The 24935-nt window shown below is 41.7% G+C and overlaps 1 protein-coding gene across 1 annotated transcript in view; it reads right to left on the bottom strand.

The window, feature by feature from the left end:
* Positions 1-7828: 7828 nt before the first annotated feature.
* Positions 7829-24935, bottom strand: part of LOC143942911 (uncharacterized) — a 28638-nt gene continuing 11531 nt past the window's right edge. The window contains exons 3-6 of the mRNA XM_077464330.1: positions 23789-24100; positions 19859-19996; positions 17256-17290; positions 7829-16462 (exon numbers count right to left, since the gene is read on the bottom strand). Of these exons, the coding sequence (XP_077320456.1) occupies positions 16436-16462; positions 17256-17290; positions 19859-19996; positions 23789-24100 (512 nt within the window). The 3' untranslated portion in view covers positions 7829-16435. The remainder of the gene's footprint in view (positions 16463-17255; positions 17291-19858; positions 19997-23788; positions 24101-24935) is intronic.

Here is a 24935-nt window from a genome sequence, read left to right as displayed (position 1 = left end):
TTGCACCACCGGCCCTTTTATCCAAAAATGAGTCAAAACACACAAAATCGCAGCCCTGCCCTTTTACCTCAAAATGGGACAAAATGACCAATTGCACCCCCTGCCCTCTTTCCCCGAAAAGGGTCCAAATGTCTCCCTCTGCCCTTTTACTCAAATGGGTCCAATGACACAATTGCACCCCCTGCCCTTTTACCCCGAAACGGGTCCAAAATGACACAATCACACCCCGGCCCTTTTTCTCCTGAAATTGGGTCCAAAATGACACAATCGCACCCCAAAATGGGTCCAAAATGACAAATTGCACCCCCACCTCTTTTACCCCGAAATGGGTTCAAAATGACACAAAATCGCACCCCTGGCCCTTTTCTCCTAAAATGGGTCTAAAATGACAAAAAAACGCACCCCTAGCCCTTTTATCCCAAAAAGGGTCCAAAATTGCCCCCCTGGCCCTTTTATCCTGAATTGTGTGCAAAATAACACCCCCGGACCCTTTACCAAGAAATGGGTCCAAAATTGCACCCCCGGCCCTTTTACCCCAAAATGGGTTAAATTACTAAAATTGCACCCCTGGTCCTTTTACCACGAAATGGGTGCAAAATGACAAATCGCACCCCTGCCCTTTTACCCCAAAATGAAGAAAATTGCATCTCCGGCCCTTTTATCTCAAAATGGGTCAAATGACCAAAATTGCACCCCCGGCCCTTTTTTCCTAAAATGGGTGCAAAATGACCAATTGCACCCCCTTCCCTTTTATCCCAAAATGGGTCCAAAATTGCACTCCCGGCCCTTTTATATTGAAATGGGTCCAAAATGACACAATCGCACCCCCCGGCCCTTTTATCCCAAAATGGGTCCAAAACGACCCAAAATTTCACCCCCGGCCCTTTTATCCCAAAATGGGTCCAAAATGACCAAAATCGCACGCATGGCCCTTTTAGCCCAAAAAATAGTCCAAAATTCGGGAAGTACCACAAGTTCTCAATAGGATTAAAGTCTCAGGAGTTTCCTTGCCATGGGCCCAAAATGTTGACGTTTTGTTCCCCAAGCCACTTAGTTATCACTTTTGCCTTATGGCAAGGTGCTCCATCATGCTGGAAAAGGCATTGTCCATCACCAAACTGTTCTTGGATAGTTGGGAGAAGTTGCTTTCTGAGGATGTTTTTGTAACATTCTTTATTCATGAACAAATGTGTGATAGGGTGTGCTTATGTGATTCTAATATATACCTTGATTAAGGCCATATAACATGGAATAAAGTGACGTGCAAAACATGTAACAATGTTAATATTGAGTACCTAGAATAGTACTATATAGCGTGAAGTAAAGTGAACGTGTGCATAAAGTGCATAAAGTGCGCCAATGATTAACCAATTGTGATAAACTACAAGTCCCATCATGCTCTGCCTCTGGGTGTCATACTTGTGGCTATCAGAATCTTGCTATGCCTCATGGGATTTGTAGTTCTGCAACAGGTGGAGGTCCGCTAATTGCATATCCCTGGTCTAGAATGAATACATTTACCAGTTCATCGGCTATATGTGAGAATCTTGCATAGTATGTAACTACAGTTTTAATGCAGAGCAAATAAAAAAATAAAAAAACAACATTAAAATAGGGTCAGACTTGATGGTCCACTTAGTCTTTTTCTGCTGTCACTCTTCTATGCCTCTTCTATTTTAGCAATGTGTTTACTGTTTTTGGCTAACACCTCTGATTGCAAAGGACCTGTATCAACAAACAGGATGTTGCACTTAACGTCCACTATTTCTATAGTTTGCAACCACACATCATGTGACTACAGTTAAAATTGCATTAAAAAAAGCATGAATATTCAAAGCTAAAGAGAAGCATTAAAGAAAACCGGAGACTTAAATACAGTTCAGCTAGCCATTTTACAGGCTAAGACAATATTTAAAGAGTAGCTCACCCCAGGGGAAATGTCTTTGTCATGGGTGGTGAATCAGATGAATTCTCTTTAATTGTATTCAATTTAAACTATGTGATAGTTCTACCCAAAAGTTTCTAGGACTCATTTGGGGAAGGGATCAAAAAGTCTCTACAGCATTGCATTCCATTCGAGAACATGTGTAACGCATGGGAGGAAGGGCTTAGGGGCTCATTTACACTTGTGGCAGTCATTGCCACTCCTTTAAAAAGTAATGTTGGATTGCTTTTTATTTGTCAAAGTATTTTATTTTTCAGAAAAAATCATATCATTGTATCAGCAAACAGGATGTTGTGCTTAACATCCACTATTTCTATAGTTTGCAACCACACATCATGTGACTACAGTTAAAATTGCATTAAAACAAGCATGAATATCCAAAGGTAAAGAGAACCGGTTACTTAACCACTTTCAGACCGGACCATTTTGCTGGTAAATGACCAGAGGTCTTTTTACACTTTGGCACTGCGCTGCTTTAACTGGTAATTGCGCGGTCATGCAATGTTGTACCCAAACAAAATTTGCGTCCTTTTCTTCCCACAAATAGAGCTTTCTTTTGATGGTATTTGATGGCCTCTGCGATTTTTATTTTTTGCGATATAAACGTAAAAAGACCGCAAATTTTGAAAAAAAATGATATTTTCTACTTTTTGTTATTAGAAAAATCCAATAAACTCAATTTTAGTCATACATTTAGGCCAAAATGTATTCAGCCACATGTCTTTGGTAAAAAAAAAGTCAATAATTGTATATTTATTGGTTTGCGCAAAAGTTGTCACATCTACAAACTAAGGTACGTTTTCTGCAATTTACGCAGCTTTTAGTTTACGACTGCCTATCTCATTTCTTGAGGTGCTAAAATGGCAGGGCAGTACAAAACCCCCCCAAATGACCCCATTTTGGAAAGTAGACCCCCTAAGGAAATTGATAAGAGGCATGTTGAGCCCATTGAATATTTTATTTTTTTGCCTCAAGCGATTGAATAATGACAAAAAAAAAAATTTTTTTTTTTTTTTACACAAAGTTGTCACTAAATGATATATTGCTCACACATGCTATGGGCGTATGTGAAATAACACCCCAAAATAAATTCTGCTGCTTCTCCTGAGTACGGGGATACCACATATGTGGGACTTTTTGGGAGCCTAGCCGCGTACGGGGCCCCGAAAACCAAGCACCGCCTTCAGGCTTTCTAAGGGCGTACATTTTTGAGTTCACTTCTCACTACCTATTACAGTTTTGAAGGCCATAAAATGCCAAGATGGCACAAAACCCCCACAAATGACCCCATTTTAGAAAGTAGACACCCCAAGCTATTTGCTGAGAGGCATGTTGAGTTCATGGAATATTTTATATTTTGCCACAAGTTGCGGGAAAATTACAAACTTTTTTTTTTTTTTTTTTTTTTTCACAAAGTTGTCACTAAATGATATATTGCTCACACATGCCATGGGCATATGTGAAATGACACCCCAAAATAAATTCTGCTGCTTCTCCTGAGTACGGGGATACCACATATGTGGGACTTTTTGGGAGCCTAGCCGCGTACGGGGCCCCGAAAACCAAGCACCGCCTTCAGGCTTTCTAAGGGCGTAAATTTTTGAGTTCACTTCTCACTACCTATTACAGTTTTGAAGGCCATAAAATGCCAAGATGGCACAAAACCCCCACAAATGACCCCATTTTAGAAAGTAGACACCCCAAGCTATTTGCTGAGAGGCATGTTGAGTCCATGGAATATTTTATATTTTGCCACAAGTTGCGGGAAAATTACAAACTTTTTTTTTTTTTTTTTTTTTTTCACAAAGTTGTCACTAAATGATATATTGCTCACGCATGCCATGGGCATATGTGAAATGACACCCCAAAATAAATTCTGCTGCTTCTCCTGAGTACGGGGATACCACATATGTGGGACTTTTTGGGAGCCTAGCCGCGTACGGGGCCCCGAAAACCAAGCACCGCCTTCAGGCTTTCTAAGGGCGTTACAGTTTTGAAGGCCATAAAATGCCAAGATGGCACAAACCCCCCCCAAATGACCCCATTTTGGAAAGTAGACACCCCTAAATTTAGGGGTACACTAGTGAGACTAGGTAATAAATGGCGGGTGCCCTGAAACTATAAAAAAATAACTAACCAACCAGCGTCACCTGTAACAGTTATATGGTGATCACTGGTGAAAGGGTTAACTAGGGGGCAATCAGGGGGCTTTATGCGGTAGTATATGGGGGTCCCTGGCGCTATAAAAAGCTGCGGCGAACCTAAATACCTACCTGCCTAACTAGCGTCACCTGTGACACTAATACAGCGATCAGAAAAACGATCGCTTATTAGGCTGGGTTCACACTGGAGCGATGCGGGAACGCCACGAATGCGCGGCGGGTTCCCGCATCGCATGCCTCCCGGCGGCAGTTCACACTGCCCTATGCGAACTGCTGGGAGTGTCAGTGAAATGTTACTGACACCCCCAGATCAGTTCGCATATCGCAGTGCGATCTGCAAACTCGGATCGCATGGTGTGAACACCCATGCGATCCGATTCTGCTGCGGGCCAAAAAAAGGGTCCCGTGCGAATTTGCGGCGGGTGCGGCGGGTGTGGCGGGTGCGGCGGGTGCGGCGAATGGCTGAACTCGAATCGCACAGAGATCGGATGTGATTTGCACTGCAGTGCGGTGCGAATCACATCCGTTCTCATAAACCGCTGCAATGTGAACCCAGCCTTAGTGACACTGGCGACGGGGGGTGATCACGGGGTTAAACCTTTATTGGGGGGGTTAGGGGGGTACCTTAGAACTAAAGGGGGCTAACCCTAACTGCCCTAACAGTTATTAGTCACAAATGACACCCGCCGGGTGATCAGGGGGTTAAACCTTTATTAGGTAATAAATGGCGGGTGCCCTGAAACTATAAAAAATAACTAACCAACCAGCGTCACCTGTAACAGTTATATGGTGATCACTGGTGAAAGGGTTAACTAGGGGGCAATCAGGGGGCTTTATGCGGTAGTATATGGGGGTCCCTGGCGCTATAAAAAGCTGCGGCGAACCTAAATACCTACCTGCCTAACTAGCGTCACCTGTGACACTAATACGGCGATCAGAAAAATGATCGCTTATTAGGCTGGGTTCACACTGGAGCGATGCGGAAACGCCACGAATGCGCGGCGGGTTCCCGCATCGCATGCCTCCCGGCGGCAGTTCACACTGCCCTATGCGAACTGCTGGGAGTGTCAGTGAAATGTTACTGACACCCCCAGATCAGTTCGCATATCGCAGTGCGATCTGCAAACTCGGATCGCATGGTGTGAACACCCATGCGATCCGATTCTGCTGCGGGCCAAAAAAAGGGTCCCGTGCGAATTTGCGGTGGGTGCGGCGGGTGTGGCGGGTGCGGCGGGTGCGGCGAATGGCTGAACTCGAATCGCACAGAGATCGGATGTGATTTGCACTGCAGTGCGGTGCGAATCACATTCGTTCTCATAAACCGCTGCAATGTGAACCCAGCCTTAGTGACACTGGCGACGGGGGGTGATCACGGGGTTAAACCTTTATTGGGGGGGTTAGGGGGGTACATTAGAACTAAAGGGGGCTAACTCTAACTGCCCTAACAGTTATTACAGTCACAAATGACACCAATGCAAAAAAAAAAAAAAAAAAAAAAAAAATGACATTGGTGTCACTGTGACTGGGGGGCAGGGGTAATTGGGGGGGTGATCGGGGGGTAAAGGGGGGGTGTGAGTGTGCCTGGCATGTTCTACTGTGTGTGTAGAGTGTTGGTGCAACTCACCGATCCGCTCTCCTCCGTGTCGGAACGAAAAATACCGACACGGAGGAGAGAATACATCACTTCCTCTCCTGTGTTTACATTACAGGAGAGGAAGTGATGTCACGGGGGATTCCTATTCGTCGGGAGCGATCGCGAGGGGGTGGCCATGAACGAATGGCCGTCCCCTCGTCCGGGATCGCTCCCGCACGAATACCGACCGCCGCAGGCACCGGGCGGGGGCCCGATCGGGCCCCCGACCCGCGGGAGGCAAGGGACGTACATGTACGCCAATATGCCTGCCCGTGCCATGCTATCGACGTACATCGTCGTGCGGCGGTCGGCAACTGGTTAAATACAGTTCAGCTAGCCATTTTGCAGGTTAGGAGAACATGTGTAATGCATGAAAGGAAGGGCTTAGGGGCTCATTTACACTTGTGACAGTTAAAATTGAATTAAAACAAGCATGAATATTCAAAGCTAAAGAGAAGCATTAAAGAGAACCGGTTACTTAATTAATTAACATTACTTAATTAAATAAGTAATGTTGGATTGCTTTTTATCTGTCAAAGTATTTTATTTTTCAGAAAAAATCATAACAACTAAACTCTTTCATAAAGTATAGTAAGGATATGTAGTATACAAGTCATGTATTGTCAGTAGACGTATAAGAGATGGGATTTGGCTAGAAGTCAGAAGATTGAGCAATTTTGTCCACCAGCCGTTGGCGTACTATGAAAGACTTGTACATATGACACTCCAGGCTGAGGAAGCCGCCAGGGGTGAAAGGTACTTGGTTCTGGAGAGTTGGCCCGTCCTCGGGGGAACACCGGGCCCCACCCCCGACACCCCAAATGGGATCATGCTGTGTCGGAAGATGGGACATCCACATTGGATTGCTTTTTAAAGAGGAAGTAAACCCTGATGGGTTTACTTCCTCTTTGATTCCCTGCAAAGGTAAAGCATAATGGACTACTATGCAGTAGTCCATTATGTGTCACTTACCTGACACAAGAGCAAGCGAAGTCACCGCTGTCCCCTGTAGTCCGGAGCCTCCATCTTCTTGGTGTGTCTCGCTGCTCCGCTGCTGTCGTTCGGCGAAGCCGCGATGACGTCACTCCCGTGCCTGCGCGCCGCTGTCTACAGCACATGCGCCCTAGACAGTGGTGCCTGTCTTTCGCCAAATATCTCCTAAACCGTGTAGGTTTAGGAGATATTTCTTGGACCTACAGGTAAGCCTTAATCTAGGCTTACCTGTAGGTCAAAGTGGTTTGTAAGGGTTTACAACCACTTTAAAGGCATTACACAGGCAACTCAGAGGCAAAATGTCTGTTTCTTATTGCTTGTTTTACCCTTGAAGGCTGCAGCACAAACATGGCTGGAAGCTTTTTTAATGTGCAGCTGGGTGGTCAAAGCGCAGTAAAATTACAATAGCTTATTTTTACCACTGTCCCAACCGCCTGCGTAAATGAGGCCTATTAGTGTGCTTATTTTTCTTACTGTTGAGTCAGCAGCTGGGGGTAGGGATGAGACCGGCTGTATAACTTAACAGCAGTATAAAAGCATGAGGTCACCATTCTAGCTAGGCCTTCTAGAAGGGATGCTCGAATTATGAGACTAACTTTACAGAATTATAAATATGTTGGCAAGCAGTTGGTGTAGTGCGTGTGGTATGTTAGGGTTCAGCTTTTTAAAGTTTCAACTCCGTTTAGGATTCCTGACTTTTGGAAGCAGAACAAAGTCTAATTTTGGGAGTAAGAGCCAAAAGACCCTAGTTCGGACTTTACAGGCAAAATGCACAAGAGTATAGTAAAATTGATACTCTTGTCCATTTTGCCTGTAAAGTCCGAACAAGGGCCTTTTGGAACTTACTCCCATTTTTCCCCCCAAGTTAACTTTATACAGATGTGGCCTTAGGAGTGTTTTTTTATATTATTTACAGTATCATTTTGATAACTAGTATAAACAGCAGACCCCAAACCTAGTATAGGATGGAAAGCATCATTGTCCACTGCATTGTTTCTGCAGGACATTCATGGATCAATATAATCGTCAGGAATCAGCAGCAGAGGTGGTCAGATCTGTGTGGCTACACTTAGAAACATGAGACCAAACCATATATACAGTATGTATTAAAGTGAGTTTATTAATAGTAAAACAAAAGACATCCGAACACCAACAATCAGCTAACATAAAGATATAAGTGAACAATTATCAGAATGACAAAATGGCTAAATACCTAACAATAATAAAATATATACAAAATGAGGAACACAAGTCACAGGGAATACCAGAGATGTAAGGAAGGGTGAAACCAGGACTGGAATCAGGAACAAGGGGAACAGATATAAAAAGCATCAGGGTTGCAGGATACAGGATACAGGATGCAGAGCAAGAGCAAGATCAGGAGCAGGACAAATGGCAAGTACTGTAGCATCTGACTTAGTACAGCAAAGAAAAACACTTACAGTATGTCACAAAGGTGAGTACAACACTCACATTTTTGTAAATATTTTATTATATCTTTTCATGTGACTACACTGAAGAAATGACCCTTTGCTACAATGTAAAGTAGTGAGTGTACAGCTTGTATAACAGTTTAAATTTGTTGTCCCCTCAAAATAACTCAACACACAGCCATTAATGTCTAAACCACTGGCAACAAAAGTGAGTACACCCCTAAGTAAAAATTTCCAAATTGGGCCCCAAGTGTCAATATTTTGTGTGGACACCAATATTTTCGAGCACTGCCTTAACCCCCCTGGGCATGGAGTTCACCAGAGCTTCACAGGTTGCCACTGGAGACCTCTTTCACTCCTCCATGATGACATCACAGAGCTGGTACATTTTAGAAACCTTGTGCTCCTCCACCTTCCATTTGAGGATGCCCCACAGATGCTCAATAGGGGTTAGGTCTGGAGACATGCTTGGTTAGTCCATCACCTTTACCCTCAGCTTCTTTAGCAAGGCAGTGGTCATCTAGGAGGTGTGTTTGGGGTCGTTATCATGTTGGAATACAGCCCTGAGGCCCAGTCTCCGAAGGGAGGTGATCATGCTCTCACCCCCACGCTTCACTATAGGCAAGACACACTTGTCTTTGTACTCCTCACCTGGTTACCACCACCACACACTTGACACCATCTGAACCAAATAAGTTTATCTGGTTTATCTGGAGTGCACATAGGTCTGCGAGCGGTCTCCGAGTGCATGTGGGTCTACGAGTACACGTAGGTCTGCGAGCGGTCTGTGAGTGCGCGTGCGAGTGTACATAGGTCTGCGAGTGTTCTGCGAATGCACGTGGGTCTGCGAGTGCACATAGGTCTGCGAGTGTACGTAAGTCTGCGAGTGTTCTGCGAATGCACGTAGGTCTGCGAGTGCACATAGGTCTGCGAGTACACGTAGGTCTGCGAGTGGTCTGTGAGTGCACGTATATCTGCACATAGGTCTGCGAGTGTTCTGCGAATGCACGTAGGTCTGCGAGTGCACATAGGTCTGTGAGTGCACATAGATCTGCGGGTGTACGTAGGTCTGCGAGTGTTCTGCGAGTGCACGTAGGTCTGCGAGTACACATAGGTCTGCGAGTGGTCTTCGAGTGCACGTAGTTCTGTGAGTGGTCTGCGAGGGGTCTTTGAGTACCTGCGTGTTGTCTTGTTCAGTAACTGTGTATTGTCTTGAGTATTGTCAGGAAGCTAGTTGTTAGGTCTTTTGGACATGGTATAATCCCCAATCCTCATTAAATTTAATAAATACGATGCCCGGCGGGTTTGGAGAGGCAACTTGTACATCTTGCGGCATGTATGCATTCCTTGACCATCCGATCGAGGATGAATACTGCTGTGCAAAATGTAAGTGCATTGTTTCCCTGGAAACACAGTTTCTGAATATGGGGAAGCACCTGTCAGCACTGAGAAGTCCCTCCATACTAAAAGAGAGCCAGGAATGTACACGGCAGGGGCCAGCACAGATGCAGGTGTAGGCAAAGAGGTGCTAGCACTAGCAAAGAGTATATGGGTGACAGTCAGGAAGAGTAGAGAGGGAAGTATCAGGGAGGCCGATCCAGGGCTGGAGCATCCTAATAAGTACGCTCCATTGAGTTACATTGGTGAAACCAGTCAGGGACCAGCGCTGCTGGAGCTGAGTGACTCTCCTAGCTGCCAGGGGAAGAACTCCTCCAGTGAGAGTGGGGGGGAAGTGAAGGGAAAGACTTATTCTGGTGGTAGGGGACTCAATTCTTAGAAGGACAGAGAGGCCAATCTGTAACAAAGACCTGAAGCACCGAACAGTATGTTGTCTACCGGGGGCTCGGGTTCAGCACATCATGGATCTGGTGGACAGATTACTGGGAGGGACTGGGGAAGACCCAGCTGTCATGGTGCATGTTGGCACCAATGACAAAGTCAGAGTCAGATGGAGTGTCCTAAAGAACGATTTTAGAGACTTAGGAGCTAAATTGAGGAAAAGGAACTCCAAGGTAGTATTTTTCGGTACATCGAGCCACACTAGAAAGGCAGAGGGAGATTAGGGAAGTAAACAAGTGGCTGAAGAGCTTGTGTACTAAGGAGGGGTTGGTGTTTCTGGAGGACTGGGACGACTTCTCAGTCGATAACCAGTACTATAGAAGGGATAGACTGCACCTAAATGAGGAGGGTGCAGATCAGCTGGGAATGAAGAAGGCTGAAAAGGTAGAGGGGTTTTTAAAAAATGCGATGGGGGAGGGTCCAGAGGCCGAGATAGTCAACGCAGAATATATTTTAGAGGGTAGTATTGGGGGCATTAGTGGTAGGTTGACCAAAGCACATAAACCCAAGGTAAGTATAGTAGCAAGTCCTAGTTGCAATCTCAGAATACCTAATAAGAGAGATAATATGTGACCAGTTTAAACTACGTGGCATGTTCACCAATACCAGGAGCCTAGCGGACAAGATAGGTGAACTAGGGATACTATTGTACAAGGAGGATTTGGATTTTGTGGGAATTTCAGAGACCTGGTTCAACAGCTCTCATGATTGGCTGGCAAACAGTCAAGGGTATACGCTTTATCGCAAGGATAGAGAAGGTACCATACTGGTGACCCCACAATAGGGATAAAACTTTTTCGCAATAGGGTGTTTAACAAGACTCACTCATTAAAATTAGAAGAAAAGAGGTTTAACCTTAAACTACATAGAGGGTTCTTTACTGTAAGAAAAGAACCATTCTATTTTTTAAATTTGGCGTGGAGTTCCCCTTAAAATCCCTCCAGGTCTGGTATGGTTATTTGGGGGAAACCCGCGTCATTTTTTTTTATTTGATGCGGGGTTCCCCTTAATATTCATACCAGACCTGAAGGGCCTGGTAATTGAATTTTGGGGAACCCCACGCTTTTTTTTTTTTTTTATCAATGACTTTCAATGACTGTTCTCTATATCACGGGGAGCCGACAATTCATTATACCTGCAAGTGATTTTAAATTACTTTTTTCCTGCAGAAATTACACTGTGCAGGGACAGTTCTAAGCACAGGAAACATGCGCCCCTTTACAGGCATACTATAGACACCCCCCCCCCGTACGAAATTTAAAGGAATATTACACTTTTATTGTTTCACTTTAAGCATTATTAAAATTACTGCTCCCAAAAAAAACGGCCGTTTTTAAAACTTTTTTTTCCATTGATACATGTCCCCTGGGGCAGGACCCGGGTCCCCAAACACTTTTTAGGACAGTAACTTGCAAATTAGCCTTTAAAATTAGCACTTTAGATTTCTCCCATAGACTTGTACAGGGTGTTCCGCGGCTTTTCGAATTTGCCGCAAACACCCCAAATTGTTTAAACAGGCAATTTTCGAGTCGAACATGAGTTTGACTCAAACTCGAAGCTCATCCCTAGTCATGGCAATCTTCTTATAGCCTAGGCCATTTTTATGTACAGCAACAATTCTTTTTTTCAGATCCTCAGAGAGTTCTTTGCCATGAGGTGCCATGTTGAACTTCCAGTGACCAGTATGAGAGAGTGAGAGCGATAACACTGAATTTAACACACCTGCTCCCCATTCACACCTGAGACATTGTAACAATAATGAGTCACATGACACCAGGGAGGGAAAATGGCTAATTGGTCCCAATTTGGACATTTTCACTTAAGGGTGTCCTCATCCTCGCTTTTGTTGCCAGCGGTTTAAACATTAATGGCTGTGTGTTGAGTTATTTTGAGGAAACAGCAAATTGACACTGTTATACAAGCTGTACACTCACTACTTTACATATTAGACAAGTGTCATTTTTTCAGTGTTGTCACATGAAAAAATATAATAAAATATTTACAAAAATGTGAGAGGTGTACTCATTTTCGTGAGATACTGTACGTGCAATATATGCAAGCAGAGGAGAGACTAAATACCCTCCCAGAAACCAGCATCAGGAGGAGACTAATTATTAGCAACTGCTGGCTTCTGGGAGACACCCTCTGGTGGACACTGGAACTACAACTTTCCGCTCTGGGAAGCACAGTTCCGTCAGCGGGTGACCCAGGACCTGACAATAATAATTATCTGTTGCTCCCCTTTACTGTTTTTTAGTAAATACGGTCCACAAATAAAGAAAATGTAAATACTGTTGCAGGGAACTTCAATATAATTTTATTCATCAGTTGTAGTATCTAATGTAGTGAAGCTATATACCACTAATGACCATTTACAGGACATTGAGGGTATACAGGGCTGACTCTATATACTTAGCATTGGCACTACCCACCATACGCAAAGCATAATAGGAGTGACAATATCATTAACTGGAAAAAAAACTGAAGAGAATTCATCATATGAAAGAGGGACTCTTTTTAAAGGGCTTTGAACCCAAACCTAATATACAGTTTAATATTTAGTAGGTACGATAAGCCCCTGGCTCCATTTATATATTAAAGTAATTGCAAAAGCTTGTTTTTAATTTTTTTAAAATAACAAACATGTAATACTTAGCTGCTCTGTGCAGTGTTTTTGCACACAGCAGCTGCTATTCTCCTCTTCTGGGGACCCCCCACTGGCACTCTTGGATCTGCCCCCCACTAAGTGCCCTAATAGCAAGCCCCTTTCTATAGGGGAACTCATGCTTTCCTGTTCCCGAGCTCCACTCTGTGTGTCCATAAGACACACAGAGCGGGGCTCAGGACCACCTCTCACTCCCTCGTTACTGGCTGTGATTGACAGCAGCAAGAACCAATGGCTTCCACTAAATGAGCCAATGAGGAGGGAGAGAGCTGAGAGAGCCCCGGCTCTCATACAGATAGCTGGATTGAGCTCAGGTACGTATTTAGGGGAGCTGCATGCAGAAAACCTTCTGCCTTTACAAACATTCTAATGGTAAAGTCTCCATAAGCAGTTTAGGAGCTTTGGTTACCGTACCTTGAAGTTTTACCCTCTGATTTATTTGTAACACAGCCCATACATTTCAGAGGTCATGCCACATCTTGATCCGGATCAAGAATTACAATTTTGGATGGCGTAGTGGGTAGCAATCTCACCTAGCAGTAAAAAGGTTCACTGGTTCAAATCCCAACCACCAAACTGCTTATGGAGACTTTACCATTAGAATGTTTGTTGACACCACCTGCCTGGAATTTACATGTTCTCCCTGTGCCTGCGTGGGTTTTCTCCAGGTACTCCGGTTTCCTCCCACACTCCGAAGGCATGCTGGTAGGTTGATTGGCTTCTGTCTAAATTGACCCTAGTATATGAATGTGAGTTAGGGACCTTAGATTGTAAGCTTCTTGAGGGTAGGGACTGATGTGAATGTACAATATGCACTATATAAGTACCTTAAATAATAATAAAAATGGATCTAAAGACAAATATTTTTTTTCACTTTAGAGAAAGGAAAGGGTTATAACACTTGTTAGGCTTTAATTTCTAAAGTTGCAGGAGAAGCAGTGGAAGAGCCCAACCATAAGTCATAAAATGCAAAGAATATAGAATAGCAACTATGTCTGGCTTTATTTTTTTCATTGTTTTTCCTTTCGCAAAGTTCTAGTCTTTGTTTTCTTTATATGGCTAATTTAACCTAAAGGGATCTGCTGTAATAGATTACATTCATTGTAGACTATAGCAAACAGAGAAATACAATTACACATATTAGCTGGATAATGAGCTTGGGGAGTGAAAATTATTTGAAATGTTGTTACTAAAATGTTAAACATTAAAAGTTTTAGAATGCAATAAAAAGAGTATTCAAAATAATTTCTTGGTGTTTTAATGTTCAATCTATCATGACTGCTACAACTTCTCATGCCCCGTACACACGGTCGGACATTAAGACAACATAATCCGATCGCACATTTTCCGTTGAAAAGTCCGATCATGTATATGGGGCATTATACTGTAATGGCATTATAAACATGTATGGAAACAAAAAAAAGGTTAAAATAGATTGCAAAGGTTCTGTAAATCCTGTAACATATTGAACATATAGTTCAATTGACCACAAATCTAACCAAATAAACACACATGCAATGTTGTAGATGCATGTTGTATAATTTTACCACTTGAAAAATATATATTTGTTGTATATTTTTTATAAACGCTAAACTCCAAATGGTCATTAAAACACCAAAAAATGTTTTTTTTTATTTTTTTAATACTGCTAAATTAATAAATTGAACTACTTTAACCGGTTCCCGACCGGCGCATGCCGATGTACGTCGGCAGAATGGCACGGGCAGGCATATTGGCATACAAGTACATCCAATCTTTAATGCCGCCCTGCCATCGCTCGCGTGCCGGTCGGGACCCCCGTGAGTACGGTTGTGGGTCCTGCGGACTCGATCGCCATGGGCATATCCACGATCATCTCACGGGGCAGCTGAACGGAGAAATGCCGTTGTAAACAGCATTTCCCCGTTCTGCCTAGCAACTAATGACGCTGATCTCTGCTCCATGTGATTGGAGCAGAGATCAGTGTTCACTAAATGAAAGCCCAGCCCCCCACAGTTAGTAACACACCCCTAGGAACACTTAACCACTACACTGTCACCCACTGGTTAACCCCTTCACTGCCAGTGTCATTTACACAGGAATCACTGCATTTATAAAGCACTGATTGCTGTATAAATGACAGTGGTCCCAAAAATGTATCAAAAATGTCCGATGTGTCCTCCATAATGCCGCAGTCACAATAAAAATCGTTGATCGCCACCATTACTAGTGAAAAAAAATTATTAATAAAAATGCTATAAAACTATCCCCTATTTTGTAAACGCTTTTCATTTTGCGCAAACCAATCAATAATCGCTTATTGCAATTTTGTTTGCCAAAAATATGTAGAAGAATACATATTGGTTTAAACTGAGGGAAAAAAATGTTTTTTTATATATTTTTGGGGGATATTTATTATAACAAAAAGTAAAAAATAATGCGTTTTTTTTCAAAATTGTTGCTCTATTTTTGTTTATAGCGCAAAAAATAAAAACCACAGAGGTGATCAAATACCACCAAAATAAAGCTCTATTTGTGGGAAAAAAAGGACGTCAATTTTGTTTGGGAGCCACGTCGCATGGCCGCGCAATTGTCAGTTAAAATGACGCAGTGCCGAATCGCAAGAAGTGGTCTGATCTTTGACCAGCAAAATGGTCTGGGGCTGAAGTGGTTAAAGTCTATGATTTTATAATCAGTGGGTTTTTATAATCCTCCATTTGATAGAACTTGATAGACTAGAGAAGGAATTGGCTATGGGCCGATCAGGTTTGCTGAATGTACATGTGCTAACAAGGAGCATATTGAAACGTGGAGAGAAGGGAGGGATGACCTTATCAGTTTGGTGCTGACTGGCCAACCACAAGCTAGGGGCAGTGAGGGAACTAAGCTGCATTGTTTACAGAGACTCTGAAGGCTTCTAACAAGTATGGCGTGCGGGCACTCAGATTTATACCAGCTTTCAGTTTCCTCTGCTTTGCCCTAATGCCATGTCATTTTCACTGGGCATTACTTCAGCACAGTGCTTCCTCATCCGGATCAAGATTGGGAGTTAAGCATCTCTGGGTACAAAAGTGGTTACCATTCAAATGTCTACCAAACAAAATGCTTCTTAATTCTTTCATAGGTTTTCCAGTTTTACACCTGGTGAGTAAACAATATCCTTACTTCCAGCTTTTTAGTACAGATTGAATTTGGAGGTTGAATTTCTCCACAATTTGTTAGACATGGGCGCCGTCAATAAATTTGTTTTGTTCTGTTCCATTACGGTTCGTATTTAAATGAATTCGTACTTCGTATTTCAGATCCGAAATTCAATTTCAATTCGTACAAAATATGAATTGTCGTTAGGTTCGTTAACTTGTACGAACGTTCGTTACGATGAATTTAAAGGCAAAAATATACCTCAACATGGCAGTCAATGCTGATGGAAGTTTGGTTTTTATCCAAAATACGAAATTCCGTTGAAGAATTTCCTATCTGAAATACGAATTTTCGTTAGATGAGGGGCTCCCACCATCCCTGTGCTGTTCTGACTTCCTCCTGGGGATTCGTAAACAAAAGTTCATATTTCATACAAAATTCGGACGCATGGCATTTCGTATTTCGGATCCTCCCGAACGTACGATTTTAGAGAAATTCGTACGAATTTGAGATTCGTACGAAACGATTCACACAGGTCTACAATTTGTCACTTTTGAAAGAAAGAATGGCAATACAAGTCTGAAAATTTCCCTTCAATTAAACCCTGCAACCCCAAAGGAACTTGTAGAGGCTTCAAGTGGTTGATCATCCTTTTACAGGAGCATAAGTGACCTGCAAAATAAACACAGCAAAATATAACTAATGTGCCAAATGGTGTGCACTAGACTTATGTTCATGTTTTTCTGGTAGAGAAAGAAAAGGAGGTAGAGGAGAGAAAGAGCAAAAGAAAGAAAGAGAGAGAAGGAACTAGTCTAAAAAAGACACACAGAAGAAAAGGAGGGATGGGGGAGAGTAAAAAAAGAGTCAGAAAAAGAAAACAGAGAACAAGAAAGTATAGAGATGCCAGCCTAATTTTTTTCTGCTTAGTAAATTAATACCATTTAGAGCAGGGTAACCAGAAATCACCAGTTTCTGGGCACAGTCCCTGATTTGAGGATGCTTTCCACACCTGCCAAGTGTCCCTGATTTGGTCCTTATTTTAAATATCTTTAACCTTTTTTCAAATATGGCATGAAGTAGATGCTGTCTGGTCCTTCCTTGTGGACATGTGTGTTTGTAAATAAGCATTGCCAGGTAAAGGGGAGCAGGGATGGTAGGGGAATTTTTGTTTGTAAGGTAATCTACCTTACACACTTCTCACCCCTGAACTCTGTACTTAATGCACTCTTGACCTAAAGCAGAGTGGGCTCAGATTTTATTTAACATACCCCTTTAAAACCTCTCACAGTCAGCACAATATGGTCAAACTTGCCATTCGACATAGAGTGCTTTGTGTGCAGCTATTGGCCTTGTTGTTGCTTTACCACTGTGCCACCCCATTCAAAGTGGACATGGTCAATAGGTTCCTTCAGATTTCAAATAAAAAAATCTGGTCACCTTAATTTAGAGATGCTTCTTGACTTACCATCTCATCCTCTGGACGAAATCTCACTGCTCGCTCTAGAGACAAAAATAAAGAGTAACATTAGTTAAATAAGTCATAATATATAAGTATAGAACCTTAAAAGCATCCTTTCCATCTTTCTACAATCCTGTTTAGTAAAAATCATCTGGTCTAGGTGCTCACTCTCTATTATACAGTGCGCCCTTATATTCACTTAAAGTAGAACTTGCACTAAAATGCAAGGAATGCTTATTATATCAGCCCCAAATCCAATTGTTGTGTGACTTTTTTAGGCCTGTGAAAAAAAAGGAAATATACTTACCTTCCTCCCACTCAGCTTCCTGTGGTACCAAGGCAGGGGTGATATCACAATCCTTCTTGCAAGATTCTGAGAGTACTTAGAATACTAAATCTCCTCGCTGTATTGAAGCATTGTTTATGAGATTCTGCATACCTGGGTTTCCAATGACCATGTAGGAAGGATTGTGAAGTCACTCTCGGCATTGCGGAAGCCAGCTGTAAATTAGGTATATTTTCTTGTTTCCCAGTTTTTTTACACTATCATGTGACTATATAAGATGGTAGAGGCCTGATATAACAAGACCTTGCATTATAGTGCAAGGTCTAATTTAATTTCCCCCCCCACATTTGGTGTTTCCAGGTATGGAAGGAGCATTTGACACATGACTCTCTCCTACCCCCCCCCCCCTGCAGTTCAGTGCTGACTGAGCACTCATCAGGTCACGTGGGATCCCTGGACCGGTAAAGCACCAATCCAATGTCTCACAGCGGGTGATCATGGGACTTCAGGTCAGCGGGACGGGGGGATGGGGAAGGGTATAGTGTAAGTCTACCTTACAGATTTTCTGTAAAGGTGGACTTACACTTGAAGTTCTAAAATGAAAGGACTGGTGACTCTCAAGTGTTAAGTAGTCAAGATCAAAAGCATTTTTCTCACACTTTACACATTGAAGGAGCATACAATGCAGGGTGCCAACTGCCAATGGTATGCTCACACTTAGGGCATACCAGGAGCTTTACTGGGATGTGGACACTTACAGTACATATGGAAAATATTAACCTAATAAGATGTTGACTCAAACATTTGAGTGTTGGGTATGGTTATGGCACTATCTGGGTTAAAGCTTAAATTATATTGAGGTCTTGGAGTGAGGAAAGAAAGCCCTTTGCAAGCTCCAAATTGCAGTTGAGCTTACAGAGTGCTGAGGTTTCTCCCTCCACCCCATGTGATGGCCCAATCACCATATCTTTCCATACCAGAAGAACTGGTTTACCTCTCTCTTCCCTCCCAGGAACAAAATGGAAATGCTGAGGAACAAAAGATAGAGTACTGTATATAGGGGGACTTCAGTATGCCCATATGAGCAAAGCAGAGTATTACTATAAATGTAAAGCTTAGCTTAAGGTTAAATAGCTGTGAAGGATTGCATTTCAGAATTAGGATAGCTTAAAGTGGTAAATCCTAAGAATAATGTCAAGGATCTGAGTTAGCTTTTTTTTTTTGTTAGAATATAGAAGGGGTGGAACCTATGTTGGGTATTTTATACTATGGCCTCATGGGGAAGATTCTCTCTCTACATTTGACATGGTGACAAGTTCAGAAAGCAAAGAAATACCCCAAGTTGTCACAGGAGTTGAAGGAAAAGAATCTAATGATGAAACTTGTTCTAGGGACAGTTATTTAAGAGGCATATCCTAACTTTGGGAGATCTTCACTCTTTTCAAAATGAAAACATTTTGGCTTTACATTGACTTCCTTTTTTATGGGGTAATTTAGGTTAGGTGTTAAGGTTAGGGGAAAGGATGTCTTATGTGATAAGGGGACAACTGTTAGGGATAAGTGATAGCTTGGAGGAAAGGGGTGTTAAATGTATGCATAACCTGAACTTTGTTCTCAGTCTGTATTTACCTACACAGAGTATAAATGGAAACCACAACTTCAGTAAAACAGTTTATTCAGTTATTCTTAACAGTTATTCTTCTAAAAAAAAGCAACCCTCTCAATGAAGTACATGGTTTGGCCCAATGATACTGAAACTAGAGGATTTTGGTAGCAATTGAAGAGCGGTAACTGGGTCTTTTGGAGAAGCTTGGTGCTATTAGTCTCCTGCCCGCATGCCAGTTATGACAGTGGAGGCCCTATTGCCTGGTTGCATCTCATTTGCCCAACTACCTCTGCCTCATTTGATTTGGCCTGAGCTGCTGAGAGAGGGAAGCATAGTTACATAGTTAGTCATGTTGAAAAAAGACATAAGTCCATCTAGTGCAACCATTAAAAGGGGGTTAAAAAAATCATACAATCCCATATACGCAATTCTATACCCACAGTTGATCCAGAGGAAGGCAAAAACAGCAAAGCATAATCCAATTTGCTCCAGCAGGGGAAAAAATTCCTTCCTGATCCCCCGAATCAAATATTTCCTTACTCTGAAGCAGAGAAACCCTGAGTATGTTCAGCATCGGGGGAAAGGAAATAAAGAGGCCTCTACCTGCATCTGAGTATGGTGAGAAAATAGGCACTTTTTTATCAAATGACTTTAGTCTCAATGGCTGCATTAAGATAAATTTAGGCAATTTACTATCAATATTTGGCATAAACTTACCAGGACGAGTTTGCTTGTTTGGATGCTTTTTACACATGCTTCCTCGTCTTTTGGCAAGAATGATCTGATGTATCACTAGAAGAAGGACCACAAAGCCTAATCCCACATACAGGACAATATAACACTGACTTTGGTCATCTTGAAAAGTAAAGACACAGGATGGAGTTAGATGATGCACTACAACAATAATTGCTTTTAAAGAGTTTTTGGATTAGCATACAAACAATATAAAAAAAACAAAACAAACATAAGTTAGAGGTGTAAGTGAGGCCATATTTATCAGCTCAAATCTATTAAAAAATATAAAGGTCAAAAATATACTATGCTTTTACAGAAAACAGCATGTTTATGTATAGCAGATAAATATGGCCATTTGTAGGGCTTAAAAGTATGTTCATTTGCTAGCCGTTCACCACCATGATAGTGAAAATCATTGGCAGTTCCTAAAAGTGGAACCTAACAATCCTAATCAGGGCTTAAGACTAATATTCTTATTTGTAAAGTACATTGGCCCATTTCTGAATAGGAATACATTATACAATTGACAATTACCCTTGTCCAAACCCATATGGGGACCTATGGCTGTAATACCCACTATACAGAAGACACATTTAATTGTGCCATGAATTTCTATTCTCAGAATAGTAAATCCAGATATGTGGGAAATAATTTGAATCAGGTGATCACACAGATAGCAAATGTGCCAGATATCTGAAATGATTGGGCTAGCCATTCAGTAGTGTATAACTAGAAAATATTCAGAGAGCCAGTCACTTACCATTTTATAAATGTGACCCAAGGGAAGCCTCTCTCAAAAGGGGTTCTGTAAAACTCTAAGGTTCCTTTTGAGGTTTCTAGGTGTTCCCTGAGCAATGAGCAATTTCTGCCTCTAAGGTGAGTTTCCCACTGACATTAAAGATATTTTTAGCAATCTGTGAGGGGGGCAATGCTTCCAATTGACCACAAATGTAAACTCCATATTTCCCACTGACTTCCAAACTAGTGTACCATGAGCTGTACCTATATTCATTATTACAATTGTTCTTTAAGACCAAAAAATTATTTCAATGGTTCTTTCATGTTAGAAGCAGTTGAGAGGGGTAGTCTGAAGGAGTGGGGTACTATCTATGTGCACTATGTATTAGGTATGTAAACAGTACTTGAATTTGACAAAACAGTATAAACATATTACAAAATAAAGTTTCTAAAAAGGTTTTAACCACTTCCCGACCAGCGCACGACGATGTACGTCGACAGAATGGCACGGGCAGGCATATTGGCGTACAGGTACGTCCAATATTCGATGCCGCCCTGCCATCGGGAGCGCGCCACCGGCGGCGCGCTCCCGCGCTGGTCGGGACCCCCGTGAGTCCGGTCGCGGGACCTGCGGACTCGATCGCCGCGGGCATCCCCGCGATCGTCTCACGGAGCGGCCGAATAGAGCAAATGCTGTGTAAACAACATTTGTCTATTCTGCCTAGCAACTAGTGACGCTGATCTCTGCTCCATGTGATTGGAGCAGAGATCAGTGTACACTAAATGAAAGCCCAACCCCCCCACAGTTAGTAACACTCCCCTAGGAACACTTAACCCCTACACTGCCACCCACTGGTTAACCCTTTCACTGCCAGTGTCATTTACACAGGAATCACTGCATTTATATAGCAGTGATTACTGTATAAATGACAATGGTCCCAAAAATGTGTCTAAAATGTCCGATGGGTCCCAGACAATGTCGCAGTCACAATAAAAATCGCTGATCGCCGCCATTACTAGTAAAAAAAAAAAAAAATTATTAATAAAAATGCTATAAAACTATCCCTATTTTGTAAACGCTATAACTTTTGCGCAAACCAATCAATAATCGCTTATTGCGTTTTTTTTTTACCAAAAATATGTAGAAGAATACGTATCGGCCTAAACTGAGGGAAAAAAATTTTTTTTATATATTTTTGGGGATATTTATTATAACAAGTAAAAAATAATGCGTTTTTTTCAAAATTGACGCTCTATTTTTGTTTATAGCGCAAAAAATAAAAACGGCAGGGGTGATCAAATACCACCAAAAGAAAGCTCTATATGTGGGAAAAAAAGGACACCAAATTTGTTTTGGAGCCACGGCACATGACCGTGCAATTGTCAGTTAAAGAGACGCAGTGCCGAATTGCAAAAAGTGGTCTGGTCTTTGACCAACAAAATGGTCCGCGGCTGAAGTGGTTAACCACTTGCGGACAGCCCACCATAGATATACTGAGGCAGGGCACCACTCTGCACCAGATCACATGCCTAGTACATGATCTGACACTTCCAGGTCTGGAGGTGATTAAATACCACCAAAAGTAAGCTCTATTTGTGGGGGAAAAAAAACAATATACATTTTTTTTTGGTACAGCGTAACTGTCAGTTAAAGTAACACAGTGCTTTATATCGTAAAATATGGTCTGGTCAAAGCTAAAGTGGATGTAAACCCTCTCCTATACCCAATGAAGTGAACAGCCTCAGATGATACACAGATATGAAACAAATCTCCCTACATACGTTTTATTTGTATATCTGCTGTATTTCCCTTTCTACTAGGGCTGTGGAAATTAAAGATGAATTCCTCAATTAATCAATACTTTTTTTGATCGATCAAAATTCTTTTGATCGGTACTCACCTCTACGCCAGCTTCCAGGTCTTCAGGGAGTTCCATCGGAGATCCGGTGACGTCACGGACATCAACGTCACTGGACTACTCCGGTGACGTTGAAGTTCTGATTGAACGTAGCGCATATGGGGGAGGAGCTACGCATGACGTCACCCGCTGCTGCCCTACGGAACTAACACGATTGTCGGCTTTACATGCTGTGTTTTTATCATCTTTATGTGAGTAGTTTGTGTTTGAACACAAAAATAAAATCTTATACTTAAGCGGTGAGATCTTTTCTTTCTACCCATGACCTGGCGTCCTTGCTGAGATCTAAGGAGACGTGAGAGAAGTTTATGGTCCGTGTTAACTCTTTTGATACCTGCTTGCATGACCACCTGTTTGTACAGGGGTCCGTGCCATAAGGTGAGATTAGTTAGACCGGTGGTGGAGGTACTGTGGGAAAAAAAATTACATCAGTGCTACAGTTTGAATTTAAAACGTATTGGTGTGAACTGTGAAGTTAAGTCATGGCTTGTGGAAACTAACTAACTAATCGGGTCACTGTCGGGTGATTGTATATTGTGTATACCACATTTACCACTGACTAATGCATAGTTGCAATGCAAGGAGATCAGCTAAAAGTAGTTGGATCTATATGTGAGTTATAATTAATCGAAATTAGTCAATTAATCAATAAAAAAAAATTGATTAATCGAACACGACAATTTTATTCAGTAACAGCCCTACTTTCTACACTCTTTGGAAAGTGCAGATCATGTTAGAAATCTTGTTTCCTCTGTCAGCAGTAGGTGTGGAGTCTGGGTTTACACTGTGTGAAAGCTGATTGGAGCAAAGGAACACACCTCCACTCCACATAGGCAGAAGAACAAAGGAACATGCAGAGCTGCAGTCTGAATAGACAAGCTCTCTGCTTATCTACCTCTAAGCTGCCTCCCCGACACAAATTTTCAGCGCATGTTATCTCATTTGTTGGAGAACTTGTCAGCTTATTGCGGGGTTTTTCGCTAGAGGCCATTCAGTTCGCATTGTGCGCTATACAAGTATTTCATTCATTCATTCAGCAGTGACTCATGCTGGAGGAACAGAACAGCAGAAAGACATGGCACTTGGAAAGAGATAAGTAAACACTACAGATGTATGTGTCTAGGCCAGATATTATGAATGGGGTTTACAACCACTTTAATATACTCTTGGTTACCGTAATGATTGTCAAAAAAAAAGTTTACCAACAAACAAATGTTTTAAAATATCTGTGACAAAAATATCTTGAAACACTTACCTTCAGTTGTTACATACTCAAATACAGGGGAATAACGGGCAGAGATATTTTTGCCTTCTTGAAGGTTTTTAATGTAACAGACAGCTTTTTCAATGTCACTGCTGGTGGGTAGAAAAATCAGATTTCTCAAACTGCCATCTGGATCAAGAGTTAGCCAACCGCCAAGTTCTTTTTCATCGATAGACCACTTAAGCAGACTCCATTTGTTGGACCAGTTGAGTGCAATACAGAGCAATACCGTTGTCCCAGGATCTGCATTTTGTTGTTTGACTGGAGCAAGTAAGGTTAGCGTGGGCTCTTGTTGGTTAGAATCTGTGAAAAGGGCCACAAACACATTTGCTACTGAGACAGCATCATAGGCACCAGTTGACGTATCATATTAAAACTTAGGCACACATCACAAACTTCCCCAAAATCCCAATTTGTAATTATATATTGGCAATATAGAAGAAAATCAATGAAACAGTTAATATATACAGTAGGTTGCAATGTGTATGTAGCTGGGATTCCCTCCTTTTGACTAACAAAAATCCCTTATTATTAATTATTATTATTATTATTAATAATATTATTAGCAGTTTTCATTTCCTTTTTTTTATACCAACCCTACACTCAGGAACCTGCTGTTGCTTGTTCACAATTGGATAGTTATAAAAGTTGACTTTAGAGACCATAATATACTTTTTATTACTATTTCACATACTGTATAGGGGATCATTTACAAATACAGAAATTATCTGCCTAGCCTTTACTCATTTTAAATGAATAATGATGATCAACTCAAAATAATTTAGAGACAGTGTAAAAATGACCCCCTTATAATTCAGCCCTGTAGTGAATTGTATTTCATTTAATTATTTATTAGATTGGTTTGTACTATTGTGGGAATAGAAAGTGCTACGGTTAATGTAAAAAAATATGCATATTATTTCACAGGAAACAAAATTTACATTTATTGATGTTTTCCTCAATAAGTTTGTATTGGATTTTTACAAATATAGAGTAAAGAATACATAACATAGTGATAGTGCAGTAAACTTTGTAGTCCTAACAGTACATTGGAACAAAAGGTACCTAATGCTGTAAATATACCTGAATCAACATCTACCATTAACAGATAGTATTTATGGTGTCATACAGACCACGA

Source organism: Lithobates pipiens, unplaced genomic scaffold (genome assembly GCF_037356315.1).
Source record: "Lithobates pipiens isolate NorthernLeopardFrog02 unplaced genomic scaffold, aLitPip1_a1.2 Scaffold_30, whole genome shotgun sequence".
NCBI classification, from domain to species: Eukaryota; Metazoa; Chordata; class Amphibia; order Anura; family Ranidae; genus Lithobates; species Lithobates pipiens.
Note: the sequence above shows the minus strand (reverse complement) of the source record. Positions and strands in the feature narration are given on the sequence as shown.